This window comes from Populus alba, chromosome 3, assembly GCF_005239225.2.
Source record: "Populus alba chromosome 3, ASM523922v2, whole genome shotgun sequence".
Lineage (NCBI taxonomy): Eukaryota > Viridiplantae > Streptophyta > Magnoliopsida > Malpighiales > Salicaceae > Populus > Populus alba.
The window spans coordinates 3,777,692-3,797,621 of NC_133286.1; the positions used below are offsets into that span (position 1 = coordinate 3,777,692).

General features: G+C 34.6%; 1 protein-coding gene across 2 annotated transcripts in view; it reads right to left on the reverse strand.

Annotated features, from left to right (window-relative positions):
- The window catches only part of LOC118045849 (mediator of RNA polymerase II transcription subunit 15a-like), a 72,798-nt gene extending 53,651 nt beyond the window's left edge, over positions 1-19,147 (reverse strand). Inside the window, exons 1-7 of one of the 2 annotated variants that reach the window (XR_012169352.1) lie at positions 18,771-19,145; positions 16,921-17,032; positions 16,412-16,514; positions 14,985-16,091; positions 14,047-14,114; positions 11,941-12,601; positions 11,415-11,824 (exon numbers count right to left, since the gene is read on the reverse strand). Coding sequence is in view for 1 of the 2 variants with exons in the window: in XM_073407916.1 (XP_073264017.1) it covers positions 14,047-14,114; positions 14,985-16,091; positions 16,412-16,514; positions 16,921-17,031 (1,389 nt within the window). In the remaining variant the exon portion in view is untranslated. Of the gene's footprint in view, positions 1-11,414; positions 11,825-11,940; positions 12,602-14,046; positions 14,115-14,984; positions 16,092-16,411; positions 16,515-16,920; positions 17,033-18,770 lie in introns of those variants that run through there. The other variant, XM_073407916.1, reaches the window with a different exon arrangement.
- Positions 19,148-19,930: the final 783 nt, after the last annotated feature.

The window sequence follows — 19,930 nt, forward strand, 5'->3', positions numbered from 1 at the left end:
TTCTTCAACAGCCTTCCTGGCCGTTGCTTTGCTCTGCTACTCATTTCCTCTGCTTCTTCACCCATCATAATTTGAGTGATTGCCTTCTCTACAGCTTCACTTTTAACATGATCTCCATGCACTCTAAGCCATTCCTTAACTCCAGTTTTTAAAACATCAGTCACCAACTTTTCATTATAGAATTGCTCAGCAAATATTGGTCTCCTAAGCACAAAAAAATAAAATTGTCCTTCTCAAACATGCAGCTGTGACTTGAGACATTCAAAATTTCAACCTCATTTTCTATAAAATTCAACAATACTGGATATGGTCATGATTATACTGGTTATGGTCATGATTCAATGGAATAATCCCCACTTATTTTCTTGAGACCTTTTTCCATTGAAATCTTGCAAGACTATGGCATAATGAACTCCATCTAATGAACAGTAAATCAAAGAAATTACCTTCTGATAGATCTCCTCTTGCCAATCAGCGCCTTTTGCATGTCCAGTCTGTGCTGTAGAATCTAGGGATGCTACAAAAATTTCAATTCAGACAACAAAATGTTAGAATTCATGTATTTTTGTGTGTTTTCCATCTACAAGGGTATTTCTGTAATTTTAACACTTGTTGAAAATTATGAAATATTGCAAGTCTCAGTTTTATTTTCCATTTAGTATTTAATTATTCCCAAAGTATAGCGAGCTTCATTAGGTATTAGTATTTTCCTATATAGGAATACAAGTCCTTTTTGTATTAGGAACTTCATCTAAATGTTATGTAATCATATAAATGCAGAATCCGAGGGTGAACAGCTGGTGCAATGCACTGGAGGGTATGATGTGGTAACAAATGCGTGTGTGATTGCAATGGTTTCAATAGCAGTGGCATTACTAATGCCACAAGTGGCAGCAGTGGCACATAAAGCTACCTAAAAGAGTATTGCTGACTTGAACCATTATGAGAGGTGAACAGTTGGTGCACCGCACTGTAGGGCATCGTGTGGTTACAAATGCATGTGTGATTGCAATAGTTCCAATACCAGTGGCATTTCTAATGCCATAAGGGGAAGCAGTGGCACAGAAAGCTACCAAAAAGAGCATTACCTGGCATTTGTCTCTGAGAATTGACAAACATAGTGGAGGGAATCCCTGTCCCATTGAATTCCCCAATGAGTTCTGTGAAACACAGGGATACTCTGCATGTTAGGATTCTGGACAACAGTGTTGGGGATAGTCTGGGTTACACCAGAGACAGGAGGCAGTGCCGCTTGTAAACCAGCATAACTTTGAACTCCATTAGATGCCATGCAATTCTGCATGTTCTGTGATACCAACTGCTGATGTGCTTAAGACTGATCAGTGGACAATAGGATAGGGAGAAACAGCCCTTGATTCTGAACTTCAGGGGGCATACTATGGGATGCTGTTCAAGATAAAAGGCAAAAGCGAAAAACATGTCACAGAAAAAAAGAAGGCACTGAAGGAAGACAAATGAAACATCGGCAGTCCACACATAAAGTTATGAGCGAAAGAATTGGGATGGATTTGATTCAAAGCATAAAAGTGTCCTCTGACAATTTTCGGGGATGGAAGAAGAGGCGGCTGAAAACAAAAATAATATGACAATTTTCAGGGTGGGGGGAAAGAAAAGGAGGAGGCAGAAAACAAAAACAATCTGTAATATTCTTGCATAACATTCATCAATTACTCAACTTTTTGATTAAAGCATGCCATACACATAGCAATATGTTGCAATAAAATGCAAAAGAGTTTGATAACAATGCGACAAACAAAACAAAAGGTAAGATGTTTAGAAATTCAATGCTCGGCAGCATTATTATATATGAAAAAAGGATCAAATGCTTTCTCTCGGAAGAAAAGCAAGAAAGTGACGTCTTACCTCCTAAACAAGAAAATCTTTAAAATCTACCATCTCAATCATAAAATATAAAATACCATGCATCACAGTCCTTGTTGATTAACAAGTTAAGGATGAAACACTTCACATGCATTATAGAATTAGCATCGTGGAGGTGATCATGAGATTTTTCCAGCAAGGCGATATACATAGCGATATGCAGCAATAAAATGTAAAAGAGTTTGATAACAATGTGAGAAGAAAAACAAAAGGTAAGATGTTTAGAAATTCAATGCTCGGCTGCATTATAACCTGCTGGATCCATGGGGGCAGTGGGCATGGTGTTTTGAGACCTGATCTCCATTGAAAGCATCTCCAGAGATATTTTACGCAGATAATCATACTGAAATCAGATATTAATAACAAAACATTAGATCTCAGAGCAATCCATGTTACAAGAGGAGGAAAATGGATTTATGCTCTATCATTTCATCTTTTGTGAGGATATACTTCTGTTTCCTCTCTTTTTATTTAATTATTTATGTATTGATTTGCTATTTTCTTTTTGCACACTTCCCTTGTACTTGAACTTGTTCACTCTAAATAAAACACTTGTCAAGAGAATTAACAAAAAGATGCGAACTCCCAATCAGCCTTGCATACAGAGTGAACGGTGAGGAAGTGTAAGCACACTACACACACATTTGTACATGCATAAATGCATGTGTATATTCATGTCAAGAGAATATCATAATTATTGAACCTCGCATTAGGCAAATACCTGATTGGTGGCGGTAGTATAAATCTTTCCCTCAAAACGTATGGCAAATTTCTTGAGTTCTTGTAATCCCTCCTGACCAGAAACAAAAGATGCCTCTTTATTGTCTCCATTCTGCACATGCAAATCATTACGTTTCATTTTTAATGATTCTGCACATGCAAATCATTACGTTTCATTAGGTTTCCGAGAGCAGAGGAGGGAAAGAGAGAGAGCTCAGGTGGGGAGACGTGAGGAATGTCGGCCCAAAGTGAACAGAGCTTGACAGATGACTTTATTCTTTTCCAGATTCGCTAACAAGCTAAGGGTGTGTTTGGTATTGTGGTTGCTGTTGTGGTTGTGGTTTTAAAAAAGTACTTTTATAAAAAGTACTTTTAGTTGAGGTTGATTTGAAAAAATATATGTTTGGTTAAAACTGTGGTTGAAATTGAGGTTGAACAAAAAGTAGTTTAATGTGTTTGGTTAAAAAAATGCTTTTCAAATTGAGGTTATAAAATAATTAAAAAATACTTTTAATTTAAATATTGTAGATTTAACTACTATTATTACATAATGAAATAAATAATATTAATATCAAATATTTTTTATTATTCTATTAAACTATATGCAATGTCATCACATATGAAATCTATCCAACAATAACTATATTTTTCATGGTTTCTTAAACACGCAACAACAAAAACTAAATTTTTTGTTACGTCATCAAGTGATCTCCTTCTAATTTTTTGAATAAAACACAATTAAAATACAAATAAAAATTGATTTTTTTTTAATTGGGTCGGACATGGCAAGAACATAATTGGAATTGTGATCAAATTTCACGAATGCTACGTCATCATGCTATATCCTTCTAATTTATGTAGTGTTATTAAATAATATTAAATACTAGCTTTTCAACTAAAACTCATTTTTTTTTTAAAATTACAATTTTATTATGTACAAAATTCATTCGACAAAAAATACAGTTTTCATGATTTAAAAAAAAAACAAAAAAAATATTATTCACGTTCACATGAATAATACGAGTGAAATCACTTAATTTTTTTTGGTTTTTCAAAAAACAAAAAACCTAAACTCAACTTTTTTGTTTTTCGAAATTTAAAAAAAAAAAAAAAAAAAAAAAAAAACACTGATTCACTTACACTGTACAGTGGAGCCATGCTCCACTGTTCCAGCTTTCTTCCATCAGGAGAAGCAGCATTTTGCTGCTTCTCGTGAACCTCAGTTTTGTTTCAAATTTTCGTGGGCCCCGCCAATGAAAAGCAGGATTGTTTACTTACCAAACAGAATTCATGTGTGGCTGCGGGTGAACCTCACCCGCAGCCACATTACCAAACGGCGCCTTAGGCGCACTGTGTTCATTATTCATAAGTAACAAACTAGAACTAAAAAGAATTATATATATATACGAGTGTTCATTAAAACACGGTGCACTGTGTGTGAATCCTGTGGCTTCACGGTCTTTACCGCGCTCCCTCTCTGTTTTTCGCCTTTCTTCTCGCGCGGTGGGTGTTCCCGCGCTTTCTTCTCGGCTGCTGAGGCTCCCTGGTGTCTTTCCATCGACTTTGTCTGGTGCATGTTCAGATTGAGGGAAAGAAAAGAGAATCACACATCACCTTTGGTTTCAATCTTGGACCTTCTTTTTTGTTTTCCTCCTCCTATTCTTTTCTTACCAGGTTAAGCAAAGGTTTCCAATTATGTCAAAAGTGGGCATCACACTTCATTCTGTTTTTCTAACCCTGTCTCCCTTTTTTTTCTAACCCTGATGAAATGTTCTTAGTGGATCATTCCACTTCCAGGCGGCTTCAAATGTCTAGCAAGTAGCTGGTATGATCACTTAGCATTGTCCCAGTCGATTTGTGATCATACTATTTTCTTTTTTGGAATATGAAAGGTGGGGATTCAACCATTGGACTGACTCAAAAAGAAGGAATTACTCATTGTATTTTTTTTTTATTCGAGGAAACTCCACCTTTCGAAAAGCGCATTTTATTAGCTCAGGTGAGTGAGTAACATTAGGCGTGGGAAAATTAATACAATCATGGTTTATGAAATTTTTTATATAATTTCAATTAAAAGAATTTAAAATAAAACTTGGGTTTAATTTCAACTATAAAAATAAAAACTAAATAATCCAACTAAACTAAATCAAAGCCGAAAAAAATCGCTAAAAACTAAGGACTCATCAAACTAAAAACCTGTAAAGAACAGTCTAACTCCATGTAGCTAATTTGATTTTTTAAAAAAAAACATCGGCCAATTCAGTTTATTCAATTCAGTTCAAAATTTTTAAAAAAAAATCAATTTAATTAGGTTTTTTTATCCAAGCCGAATTATTTGAACCGATGGCAATCCTGCATCGGCTGGGAGATGTCAGCCGACGGGAAATCACTGCATCGGCTGGGATGGCTTCATTGAAGCTGTCCTACTCATTAATGAAAAATTATTCTAACTGAGACATTGTTTTTTGTTTTTGTAAACTCTTTTCTATTATATTTTTTTATCCAAATTTTTATAGAAAATTAATCATTATCTCAATTTAATTTTTATTTTGATTATTGATTTATATACATGTTTTATATTATGTGGAAACTTGATCATTATAGTAAAAAGGAACAATAATTGATTATATGTTGAAATAGATTTAAAAAACAGTTTAATTTTAATAGGAAAAGTAAAGTGTATATATCTTCTGTTATCTGTGTACTTATTGTCTTGATTCTACTGGGAAATAAATTTTATGTTGCATGGTATTTTTCCTTTGTTGTTGCGTTGATAGGGGAAAAAACAAAAAACAGAAGATAGGGAAAAAAAGGTTGCATATCTGGATAATAATTACCAGTGAAATAATATATGTAAAGTGAAATTATAGTTTTTAATTATATAATCTGCTATATGAGAGAATGAATCTTGTTGTAAATAAATTATAATTGTAAGCACTTATAAGTTTAGATAAACTCGTAGCATTGGTGATGTATTGTTACAAAGAAAACAAATCTTAAAAAAAAAAATTCTTCCAGTGGTGTAATTTCTTAGTATGGATTCATCAAGGGCATTTTATTTTTCACTTATATTAGTAAAAGAGTACAATACTCAAATATAGTTAATACTTGAGGTGTGGATGTAGGCTTACTGAACCACCTTAGAAATTAAGTTTGCAATCTCTCTTTCCTTATCTATTTACTTTAAGTACTTTAATTATATTGTTGATTATTGTGTTATATCTGTTTAGTGTGTTTATTTGCATTATTTTGATATAATTAATGCAACACTTAATCCATCCCTCTTAGATGCTATTGTTGTTTTAATCCTAACAACGCAAGTATCAATCATATTTTTTTATCATAACTTTAGAAGAGTGCATAATGTTTTTTTATGTTGATGTCAAAAAGAAAAATATTTATAATTATTTGTATTGTTATAGTTTTCTATTGAAAATTACATTGTGTCTCATAGAAAAACAAATAAATAAATACACAATTGCAAACTTAAATTGTTGTTTGCAAAATTAGTGTGTTAAATTTTTTTGATTCATTTTAATTAATATTATTTGAGATTATATAAGTGTGATATATAATTGCAATTTAATTTTATTATTGAGATAATAGATGGATAAAACTATTGTTAATGATTTTGATGTACTTGTTAACCTAGTAATCTTTGTGGTATAGATGGCAAAACCCGATTTCTAAACATTTTTCATGCGGGGAAAAAAACCAAAAATAATTTGAGACAATGTAATTTTCAAATATAAAGCATGATGAATTAAATTCTCTCAAGAGTCCTAATGGTAGTGGTGTCTGCAAAAAGAAGTTCAAAGAAACTAGTTTTGTTTGTAAAAAGTAAAGACATCATTGTAAGGACTATGTCACTGTAAAGAAAAAAATACACAAAGCAAATATTAAGAAATTATACTCTAAATAAAACACCTTATAAGAAAATTGGGCAAGATATCGTATGAGTTGTTGAATGTTCAATCATCATCCTACAAATACATTAAAGTGTAGGGGTGTCTAGAAAAAATTACATTCCTCCACCAAAAAAAGTTAAAAATATTGACTGTATTATATAAGATATGAACTATACTTGAAGGGTATAGCAATACTAATTAGATATCCAATATTAAATATTAAAAATTCACAAATAGATTTATCTTTGTTATCAGAGAAGCTATAGCCTCTTGAAAATTCTTTAAAAAAACATGCATATCCATATCCATGAAGGAGTTTGAGTTTACAACTTTAGATAAAGAAAAGAAGTAGAATAGCTTCTAAAACCTTATTCAGGATATTCGAATTTACAATTGAAAGGGCATAATATATATATATATATATATAACTGCAAGTATTAACATAATTGTCATAATTGTAAGATAGTTGATCTAAAATGAGATTATTTTTATTGACCATATAAAGTTAAATGATAATATCATGGATTTGCTAATAAAATGTTTAACAATAAAGTAAGTCAATAATTATCGAGGGGAATGAGATTAAGACACAGTTCAATGAATTGTCATGATAGCGACCCAACCTAGTTTACTGGAGATCCCAAATTTAGGTTCAAAGAGGCAACCAAATCATGTGTCAATTCAATAATATCCCTCTTACCCATTCATATGATATAAAGTGTTATCTGCAACGAAAATAGGATAAGCTAAGCTTTTAATGACTTTTATAGCTTGAGAAATTCAAGTGAGGTATTACATGATACTCTTAATAAGAATCACCTATGTGAGTGTGAAAACAAGGCCACTTCTATGAAAATTGAAAATGCAAATTCTTTAACGCTCTCTAAAATCAAGACATATTTGAGGCTAAAAAGAACACAACCGTGAGAACCAAAATTGTAAGAAAATAAACTGTGTAATCTCTATTATCTGGTTTCACACAAAGGTTAAACAACTCAAGACATCATGTTCGCTAGTTAGCCAAGTGAATCCAATAGTTTTAATTATGGAAGGTTCAAGGCTAAAAACTATCTTGCTCGATGCAATGACTTTTCGCTACTAGTCTCTATTTTTTTGCCTACTTTGTATTTTATTCAGATCAAACAATTTTTATAATGTAGGGGGATTGTTAGGGTGTGAATGAAAAGTTATGTTTTGTTAAAAAACTCTACTTGAAATAAAATCGTGTACTTTTAAACTAGAAAGTTGTAACCTTTTGTCTTAAAAGTTATGTTAAAATTAAATGTCAGAATTACATATAAAAAGAGACAATTCTGACATGATTTTGATAATGAAGAAACTTCTAGCATTTCTAAAACTCTTCTCTTTTATATTTTTTCAATCAAAATTCTTACAGAGAGTAACATACAAATTATGGTTCGTCATTTATTCTTGGTTGTGCTATCAAGAATTAGAGATTGAGCTTGAAAAAATAATATTACAATCACATTGCTAGCACCAAAAAGCAGGTAATAAATTGTTTTATGATAATTTATTGTCAATTTATTGATTTTAATTTGTGGCTATCCATACAAAATAGATCTCATAGACCTATTAAAATTCAAAAATGGTAATGAGATTTCTAAAAACTATAAGTGAATATATGGAAAATATTAAAAAATTACTTTTTATGAATGTTAAAGGCCAAGAATATTTTATATTATACATTGGGTAAAAGTGAATTTGATAGAACTATATTATACAAAACGCTTAGAGATATATAGCATGCTTTACAAGTAATTCATGAAGGAACTAAGAAGTCAAAAAATTTAAAATCAACATGTTATTTCATACTAAAATAAACTAATAGTTTATTAGTTTGGATGTTTTTAGTAATGCTGAAATTATAGAGAATTGATCATTAAGTTGATTTTTTAATATGCATAGAAATCAGATCATTATAAATTTAATAAATTATTTGAAGTGTTCCAATGGAAAGAAAATGGGTGTTGTGAATTTTAGTCTACATTTTTCTCTACTTTCTTTTTTGTTTTTTTTGTTTGTACCTTCCTGGAAATTTGCGCTCAGTTTTTGCCTTTACTCTTTGTTGATTGTCTTTCTGTTTTTAGTTGCATTGTTAGGCTATATGTGTGTTTATTGAGGCTTTGGCTGCCTTTTTTGGCTATAGTTATGAGGTTTCTTGGGCATAGTCTTTTGGTTAGCTTCAGCCCTCTATTATGCATTCTTTATAGAGGTGGTGTTGTCTTTGTTTCGCACAGGGTGGCATGTGTCTTGCAAGGAAGTTTACGTGGTTTTCTTTACATGTGTCTCTTGCATGCTACATGTTTGCCAAAGGTCTTCTTAGAGATCGACCTTTTTTCTTCAATTGTTTTGGTTAGGCTGGGTGCTTGATTTGAGTTAGGTTGTTAAAGTTTTTTCCATTTCTTTATAAAAAAAATATGTCTTGTGCTTGGGAACACATCTTTTTGGCTTTAGAGATGATAGAAAGCTTTGCTTTTAAAGGCGACATTGTTCTTTATGGTTTTTTTCGACATGGGTTTTCCTTAAAAAAGTTTTTAGTTTTTTGCTTGTTTATTTATGTTGCCCATCCATATAGATATTACAATAGGTTTTTCTAGAGGTAACTCGGTGAGGAAAAAACTTCGTGCCACGAAAATAAGAGGCTGGAGTTTTATTTTGCTTTAGATTCTTCCCTTAATTCCAGCCGTGGTTTATTTTCAGTTCTTTGGTCTTTCTTTTCATTAGTCTTGATTTTTGTTGGATTCTTGCTTTGTGTTAGGTTGTACGAGGATTTTCCTTTAAAAAAATATATATATATCTTGTGTTTAGGAACACAGCTTTGTACCTTTGGAGATGATAGAAGGCTTTGATTTTGTAGACAACACTTTTTAAAAAAGTTTTTTCGACTTGGGTTTCCCTGAAAAAATGTTTTCTTTTTGCATGTTTGTTTGTGTTGGTCATACATATATGTCACAGCAGGTCTTTGTAGAGGTCACTTGAGGAAAAAAAAATGTCAGGAAAAACAGAGGCTGAAATGTCCTTTTGCTTTAGATGTCTTACCTCAGTTTCAACCATTGTTTGCCTGTAGGATGGATCTGAATCTTTGTATTTCTTTTACGCACGAAGCACGAATTGAACATCTTGCAGTGGGGCTGTCCAGATTTTTTAATATGGTTGAGTTCATGCTTAGCCATGTAAAACCTCTTCGTTATAGAAAATAAACATGATTAAGTATCAGGGAGTTTTTGTCTAGGTCGTTGTTGCTGCTGTTGTTAGACAAATGTTGCCACTTATAGACCTTTTCAGTCCTCAAAATTTATAATATGGTCATGAATGGCATAAGATGTTTGTTCATCTTTTTTTAAGATTCTGAAAAGTAAATATATGCTTCTCCGTTATCATTGCAATGTTATTTCACTCCTCTTACAAATATTTTTGCAAATTATTTGATGCATGGATCCTTACGAGCTTAGGGTTTGCTTTCTCTTTAAACTTTATATTCATCTTTTAAATGTTTTTATCTTACCTTTACTTAATCATGTTATAACATGAAGAGGATGTTGATAACTTCCTCTTTTTTAGTTTAACATGAGTGTCCGGGCCAGCTTGCGCGCACCTCGACTAATCCTATGGGCCCTGAAGTTAACGACCATGTAAATCTCCAGTGGCCATCATATGAGTAACCTAGGGCTCGAACCTGAGACCACAGAGGGAGCAAACCATGTTGATAACTTCCTCTTAGTTGGAGAGTCTGTGGAGTACTTCTTTGGCTCATCAGCACAACATTATGTGTATGTAAGAGAGTACAATAATCCTTCCATTATCAAGCCTCTGATGATAGCAAAGCTCAACAAAACCATGATTTCATAGCTTAGATTTGACGTGTTCATACTTGGCACTAATCAATGCAAGATTGTCGTTTTCAATGTCTTTAAAAATGTCCCCGAAAACAATCTCGATAGGCTGCCCCAATAGTGAGGACCATCTGGAGCAGCTGCTGCACCAGACAATCACCAATGACCCATCAAAAGTTACATGCCGAAACAAGGAGGAAACTACTATTTGACACTTTAAACTTGATTGTTTCATAAATAATTTCAATTTTGGGACGAGATTTACGAATGAACTGAAAAAAGGTACCTCAATTTTGTTAATCAAATGAGAAAAAAAAAAAAAAAAACATATCAAGGCACATTGGATTGGTTAAGGAGACTCTTGCAACAAGTTTCATTGAAACATATGATAGTCTGGTCCAATTGCTTAACATGCCTCGTATTTTCGCACATGAACCAGCCGGAAAATTTTTTTCTTTAATGTTCCTATCACAAAAAAAAAATATGAAAAACAAAAAAAAGCTTCTCCTCTCCCTCATGCTATAAAATCTTTAAGTGTTTTAGAAATTAGATCTTTTATTTTTCTACACTAATAATATCAGGCTTAACTTACTGACCCTATAGCTTATGTTTCATCACAGCAGACTAAATAAGGTTCTAGATAACAGGATGTAGGAGTTTACTTGGGCACCCTTCTGTCCAAAATTCTACTTAGGAGCTTCATGGTTAGTTTTCTTGAACCGGAAGAACCTTCCATTTATGGCTATGGCTATGCTCCAAGATATATAAGTGAATTAGTTTCAAACCGGGGGAACTCTGTGAAAACATTACAATAGCACTGTAATTGACAAAGAAAAGAAGAGAAATCCCTTTAATTTATGAAAATGCAATGAGGTAACCTTATCTCACGCTGCAATATATACTCTACAGTGCTCATTGGCTACTGCAAGTGCCAGCAGTAGCTGTCTATATGATTTTGGATGTCGAGATATCACCAAACATTCAACTTCATACTGAGAAACTAGGAAACCATACACTATTAAAACAAATAGAAGGCCCCAAATCCAACACCATTCATTTAAGTTCAGTAGCAACTCAAGTTTCAAATTGAAACACCAGTGCTCATAGCAATAGATTAACCTTGAAATTTAAAGCGGAACAAGCTTCATGCAGCCATCCAAGAGGTCATCATCGAAAGAAGATGTTACACAAGAAATTCCAACAAAAATTACTTCCCAGCACTTTTTATTCCCTCGAGTTCCCATCTTGTGAGAAACACGTGAAAAATAAAAAAGACAAAAACGAAAGAAGATGACATCCTGTCATTGCTACCAAATCCTCACCAGCTGCAGTTCTAGATCCATTACCAGCTGCAGAACCAGCAATCCTGTCAATCATACTGACAACGGAGCCAATGTCACCGACAGATGCACTAAGTGCTTTGGGAGACAGAGATTTCACCTGGGAAAAAAAAATTACAGCATCACCATCTCATTCAAAAAGAAGTTTCTTTCTTTTTCAGAAACCTCCAAAATAAGGGTGGGGTGGAGTAAAACCAAAAGGAGAGCATCACTAACCGCTTCAATCAAGTACTCAAGTGGTTTCCCTGTAACATTTGACTTGCCAGAAACAGTTGTCAAAGCACCGCCATGAGCACCATCAGGACTGGTAAAGTCTGCAAGCAAAGGTGATGCAGATATCCCAGGAGAGCCAATTGCAAGGGAGGGAGCCAGTGCTTGTGCAACAGATGGTTGGTGTATAATATTTCCAGTATTTAAGAGTGAGGAAATACCAGAAACTGGTTTGTCAGAATCTCCTGGCATAGGAGATGGAGCTTGCTGGTGTAATTGCTGCTGTTGCTGCAATCGTTTAAGCTGTTGTGTTTGTAGCATCTGTTGTTCATGCTGCTGCTGCTGCTGTTTTAGATGCTGGTGTTGAATCATATTGGAATTCGACTGAAGGGGAATATTTGGCTGCAGCATACTCGCCCCACTTTGTGTTGACAATGTGTTAACCTTGGTTGGTTGGGAAATGCTCACGAGATTCTGTTGTATAGATCCTACAGGTGTCAGCTGCAATGAGCTCAGTGCATTTGCTTGTCCAGAATCTAAATTGGAGCCTGGTTGTATTGGATTCATCATGTTTGATTGTGACGTCGAATCCCCAGATAAAGTTGAAAGAGAATTATGCAGCAAGCTTGACATATTGTTCTGCTGCATCCCCCTCCCCCCTCCCTTCCTGTTCTTGTTATTTATGCATGTATTAACTTTTCTGAAAGAATAAATGTTCTAGGGAGCAAATAGTGTAAATAGAACGAGGAGAATACCACATCCCCCAAAGAATAAAGAAAGATGAAGAAAACAAAACAAAGTCATAAAACAAGGCTTTTCAATCCCCGATGAATATCAGCAGTCTAAATACCCCAGCAAATAGAAAATGAAGAGGGCATAAACAATAACCCATCCCAAAGAGATTGTCTAGGATGTTTTAAGCTAGGAAAAAGAAGAAGAAAAGGACGAGCATTAACAATGAATATTTCATGTTATCATCAACTCTAATGAGCAGACTGATAAGAATCAACTTAACAACCCTTGTTGAAATAAGATTAAATTTACAGGCACATCTTTCTCGGAATAGACAACACAATAACCCTGATCATGCTCGACCTTGAGGTGAGTTATAAAATGTTCTTCCTATCTAGATGCACAGCTACGCCTTTGGGGTGAAGTGAACTAAGTCATTTGTTTTACACTTCCACATGCTCTCAAGCTTTCACCTCATACTCAAGACCAGCTGAGCAGTCCTAAAAAGAAAGATATATCATGTAGGGTTATCAAGGCAGACCTGTTATTTTTATTTTTAAGATTCAGGGGTTGGTCAAGTTCAGTTACTTTGTCTCACGGCAAACTACTCACCATTTTTTTCTATTGTTCTAACTCAAGTCAATGGATGTCATGACTTTGGTAAACACTTCTTAGCTTTATAACTTTAGATTTATAACCCTTATATCCTAATTACAACCACTCCCTCCTATTCCCGTTTCAGTATCCTCCCAGGCACAAAAAAATTGACCTCATCAAATATGCAGTTATTAATTGCAACTACAGCCATTAAACGATTCAGAATTTCAACCTTGTTTTCTATAAAATTCAACAATACTGGACATGGTCATGATTCAATGGATTAGGTCCACTTATTTTCCTTTCTTCCATTGTCACATGTTTCAGAACAAACTTGATTGTAATCCTGAAAATAACTGTTCACTTAACCAAATATAACGATGACTATTCAGAAACAGTTCACTCTTGTTTTCAAGTCTGTCTATTATAGTAAGAAGTATTGTCAATTGGACTTATTGGAAATAATAAAATAATAATTCACCACACAATAAATGTATGGAAATACAGGGAAAAAATTGAAAGGGAGAGATTTGCAACAGAAAAAATTGTCGTGTCATTACCAAGAAAATAACCCTCTTGACCTAGAAATCTGAATATTTACCTTTAATCATCTTATCAGTAATTTATCGTTTCTTAGTTGCGGCAATCATGGAACTTACAATGCTTCCTAACTAATCACAACCATAGCTGAATAAAACTCCCTTGTACCAAATTCCAGGAGACCTTTTCCATTGAAATCTTGCAAGACAATGACATACATGAACAGTAAACTACAGAAATTACCTTTTGGTAGATCTCCTCTTGCCAATCAGCACCATTTGCATGTCCAGTCTCTGCTGAATCTAGGGATGCTACAAAAATTTTGATACAGCCAACAAAAGATTAGAATTCATGTAGTTTTTGAATGTTTTCTGCACACAAGGGTATTTCTGTAATTTTCACACTTGCTTAAAATTATGGAATATTGTAGGTCTTGGTTTTATTTCTATTTAGTATTTTATTGTTCCTAAAGAATAAGGAGCTTTAATAGGTTTTCCCTATCCTAGAGAGACCATTAGTATTTTCTTACATAGGAATACAAGTCCTTTTTGGACTTGGAGTACTGGGAACTCCATCTCAACGTTATGTAATCATTCAAACAGACAGAGAGACCCCCCCTCCAACAAGTGATCATTATATATTAAAAAAAAAAGGCTCAAACAATTTATCATGGAAGAAAAGCACAAAAGTGACACTTTACCTCCTAACCAGGAAAATCTTTAAAATATAGATAGCCATGCATCACAGTCCTTGTTCCTTAACAAGTTAAGGATGAAACACTTCACATGCCTTACAGAATTAGCATCGAGGAGGTGATCATGAGATTTTCCAGCAAGGTGATGATTTATCAGCACACCAAACCTTAAGTGCCTCAGAGTTAGTCCACTTGCTAATTTCTTTCTTCCCATAAAAATCAATTGGCTGATGATTAGTAATCCTAGTGTCAAATGCAGTGTCCAGTTATACATATATTTTTAAAATTCATGTCCGTTAAATTCAAAATGAGAGGTGAACAATTGGTGCGATGAGCAGGAGGGCATGATGTGGTAACAAACGAGTGTGATTGCAATGGTTTCAATAGCAGTGGCATCAGTAGCACATAAAGCTACCAAAAGAGCATTGCTGACTTGAACCATTATGAGAGGTGAATAATGGTTAGAAAGCTGCAAGGATGAGAATACTTGAGGAAGTTTCTGGAAGCAAGGAGCCTGATGCTTGAAGCCTTTGCTGCAGATCATGTTGTAATGGATTTGATTGCTGTTGCAGCTGTCCAGGCTGTGATTGAATCTGTGCCATCAATTGCTGCTGTGGTAGCTGTGAGTGTGACTGCTTCCCTTGATTCGGCAACAAAGCACTTCCACTTTGTTGTGCTTGCTGCTGCAGCGTAACCTTGGGCTGTTGCAGCATGTGTAGAGAGTGCTGATTAGATTGCATGCTTGAGTTACCAGTGACATTACTTTGAGGGCCCAACTGTTGCTGATGCATGCTTGAGAGGTTATTTTGTTGAGCCATTAACTGCTGCTGCTGCTGCAGATTTTGAAGGTAATTCTGCTGCTGCTGCAAGTCCCCAACAATGTTTTGTTGTCCAATTAACTGATTTTGCGACATGTTAGTGGTATTTGATTGCTGCCCCATTAGCTGCTGTTGTGGAGGCAATAGTGGCTGCTGCATCATTGGTGTTTGCTGCTGATGAATACCAGCAGACTGTTGAGGTTGTTGCTGCTGCTGCCTAAGGACTGATTGTGGATGTTGCTGGTGCATTGGTTGTGTTGACTGTTGAACAGAAGATGGTTGGTTCTGTTGAAGGCCGGAGACAGTTTGCATCATTGAAGGCTGCATAACAGTTGATGTTTGCAAACCAGATTGCAACTGATTTGGCTGTAACAAGTAATTCTGCTGCTGCTGCAAGTCCCCAACAATGTTTTGTTGTCCAATTAACTGATTTTGCGACATGTTAGTGGTATTTGATTGCTGCCCCATTAGCTGCTGTTGTGGAGGCAATAGTGGCTGCTGCATCATTGGTGTTTGCTGCTGATGAATACCAGCAGACTGTTGAGGTTGTTGCTGCTGCTGCCTAAGGACTGATTGTGGATGTTGCTGGTGCATTGGTTGTGTTGACTGTTGAACAGAAGATGGTTGGTTCTGTTGAAGGCCGGAGACAGTTTGCATCATTGAAGGCTGCATAACAGTTGATGTTTGCAAACCAGATTGCAACTGATTTGGCTGTAACAAGTTTTGCTGCTGCTGCTGCCCTTGGTTGTGAGCTTGAGGCGGCATACTATGAGATGCTGTTCAAGATAGAAGGCAAAAAGGAAAACCATGTCAAATGAATAAAAGAAGGCATTGAGCAAGAAAAAGAAATGAAACAATGACAGTTCACACGTAAAGTTACGAGGGAAATAATTAAGATGGTTTTACCTCAAAGCATAAAAGTACAAAAATAATCTGTAATTTTTTTGAACATTCATCAATTACTCAACTTTTTTATTAAAGCATGGTATATACATAGCAATATGCAGCAATCAAATGTAAAAGAGTTTGATAACAATGCGAAATATAAAACAAAGGTAAGGATGTTTAGAAATTCAATGCTTGGCTGCATTATTACCTCCTGGATCCAGGGGTTTGTTACCATTGCCAGTGGGTATGGTATTTTGAGACTTGGTCTCCATTGTAAGCATCTTCAGAGATATTTTACGCAGATAATCAGACTGAAATCAGATATCAATAACAAAAGATTAGATCTCTGCGCAATCCATGTTACAAGAGAAGGGGGGAAAGGGATTTATGCTCTTTCTAATATGCTAGGCTCTTTGTATTTGCATCTTCTGTGAGGATATACTTCTGTGTCCTCTCTTTTTATTTAATTATTTATGTATTGATTCGTTATTTGCATTTTGCACACTTCCCTTGTTCTTGAAAAGGACCTTGGTCACTCTAAATAAAACACTTGCCAAGAGAATTAACGAAAAGATGAGAACTTCTACAAAATGACCAGTGAGGAAGTGTGGACACACTACACACACATGTGTACATGCATAAATCCACAAACTTATGCATGTGTATATTCATGTCTAGAGAATATCGAAATTATTGAACCTAGCATTAGCCGAATACCTGATTGGTAGCAGCAGTATAAATCTTTTCCTCAAACCGTACGGCAATTTTCCTGAGTTCTTGAAATCCCTCTTGACCAGAAAACGGAAGATGCCTCTTTAATGTCTCCATTCTACACATGTAAAACATTACATTTAGTTTTTAATGACAAGGCAGGTATAGAGAAGTTAGCAGCAGTGAGAAAGAACCGTGAACTCATACACCACACCAATATCAGAAATGTATACAACGGAATCATTAGCAAAACGTAAAAACAAATAATGATATAGCCGAGTGTCGATCAAGTAATATATGGCATCAACATACAGACATCTATTTTTACTTCCTTTCCCCGTATTATTCCAGAGGTACAGGGTATAGGAGTTCACTTGGCCACCCTTCTGTCTAAAATTCTAGTTACGAGCTTCATGGTTAATTTTCTTGAACCCGAAGAACCTTCCATTTATGGCTATGGCTATGCTCCACGGTATATAAGTGCATTAGTTGCAAACCAGGGGAACTCTATGAAAACATTACAATAGCATTTAGTCTGAGTAAGAAAACTTTTATACATGCACTGTAATTGACAAAGAAAAGAAGAGAAATCCTTTTAATTTATGAAAATGCAATGAGTTAACCTTATCTCACGCTGCAACATATACTCTACAGTGCTCATTGGCTACTGCAAGTGCCAACAGTAGCTGTCTATATGATTTTGGATGTAGAGATATCACCAAAACATTCAACTTTATTCTGAGAAACTAGGAAACCATACACTATTGTGGCTAATTGATTTTTGTGTGCTGCTTTTGTACTTTAAGATCACTATCATTTGAATCCTGTAGAAGTTAAAACAAATGGAAGGCCCAAATCCAACACTATTCATTTAAGTTCAGTTGCAACTCAAGGTTGAAATTGAAACACCAATGCTCATAGCAATAGATTAACCTTGAAATTTAAAGCGGAACAAGCTTCATGCAGCCATCCAAGAGGTCATCATCAAAAGAAGTTCCAACAAAAATTACTTCCCAGCACTTTTTATTCCTAACTAGATGCTTTTGGGGTGAAGTGAACTAAGTCATTTGTTTTACACTTCCACGTGCTCTCAAGCTTTCACCTCATACTCAAGACCAGCTGAGCAGTCCTAAAAAGAAAGATATATCATGTAGGGTTATCAAGGCAGACCTGTTATTTTTATTTTTTTCGCGTTAACATGACCAAATTATAAAATTTAAAGTTCTTTTCTTTCTTTTTTTTTTCCATGTGTGAGCGAGCATAAAAACCCAAGGAAATCGATTTGTTGTTAAAAACACTAATAATTTTGAAGAATTCAGTAAATTCCAAAAAAGAAGAATCAACCAAACAGCTCATTTTTCGGCCATTCCGGCAGTAATATCTCTTCCATTCCAGCTGCTGCATAAACTAATTAACAAATTATCGATCGAGCCTAAAAGATTTGAATTGATTTCTATTCTCAACTTAAAAATAAAACTAAAAAATAAAATAAAATAAATTTGGGTTCAAGAATTCAGGGCTTGATTATTACAACAAAAAACTGTGAGAAAAATCGGATAATATCATGTAAATTAAGGGGGAAATTGAGAAATAAAATATTAGAATCGGCTGATTGTGCGTTTCTTTGAATTGCGTTCACGAGCAGCGATTTCATCGGATCCATTTATATATATTTTTTTAATTTACTTATTAAAATCGAATTGCGTTCACTAGCAGAGACTTCATCGGATCGATTATTTGTTTTTTTTTAATTTAATTATTAAAATAGAATTTCTGTCTCTGAATAATAATTAGAATAAAATAAATGAAAACACCCATAAATTTTAAAAACAAAAGCATGATAGAAAAGGAAGCACCTGGCAGAAATCTGAAGCCTTATTGGATGCGGCGGTTTCCGAGAGGCGGAAGAGGGAGGGAGGGAGGGAGGGAGGGAGGGCGGGGAGAGGTGAGGAATGGCGTCCCAAAGTGAAATAGATGACTTTATTCTTTTCCAGATTCCTTCTAAAAAAAAATTAACAAGTAAACACTCGCTCGTCAAGCATCCGCTTTCACGACCTTTTAATGCTTTAATTCATATTGGCCAGTAGTGCTATAAAGAAGACAAAGTGGTATATCCACTTTTTCATCAATTACTTTAAGATTTTTGGAAGATATGACACAAGAGACAAAGAAAATGATTGCTATTATCGACAATTTCTCTGTTACACACACACACTTTGTCTTTAGCTGTATTTTCTTACAAAGGATCTTTAGCTATGCATTAGAGATGAACACCTCCAACTTCTTGATTTTCACTCGTTTTCATCCCATTTAAAGAAGTTTAAGTTTGAATGCTCATTATACAAATTCTAATAACAGGCAGCTAAAAGGGCTTGTCGAAGCTTTATGTAATGGCCAATACCCATCACCAGAACAACCTCAGGATCATATATTGTTGGATGCAAGAGTGCCCCACACTCTATAATGGGTGGCAAGCTCCTTGCTTTTCAAGTGATGATGCCCCCCCTCCTTTCTTTCTTCTTCTTTTTTTTTTTTTTAAAAAAAATCCTTTTTATGCTTAAAATCCACCCACTAATGGGTCGATGAAGTGGCCACTAACAACAACGCAGATAAGATGTTGGTTGTTCTTACAGGGAGAGGAAGCCCAGCTCCAGACAGGAGAAGGGAGATCGTTTTCCTACATCTTCATCATTAGAACACAGCAATAACTCAAAGCTCTACCATGTCACCATCGCTTTTGAATGCTATCTTCAGTTGTTATACCTACAAATCCAAGAACAATGAATAACTCAAACGTTAATCTTTTTTTTTTTTTGCAAAATAGCATCTAGAACAAGAAATAACACAATTCAAAATTTATTTAAAGAAATAATATAATTTAACTAGTCACAGATTGCGACTCTCTTAAGATAAATTGGCATGGATAAATTTAAAAACTATTTTTAAGTTTTGAATATTTAAGTTAATTAATAGTAATAGAGTACTGTTATTGTTGCCAATTTTTTAAAAAGATTTA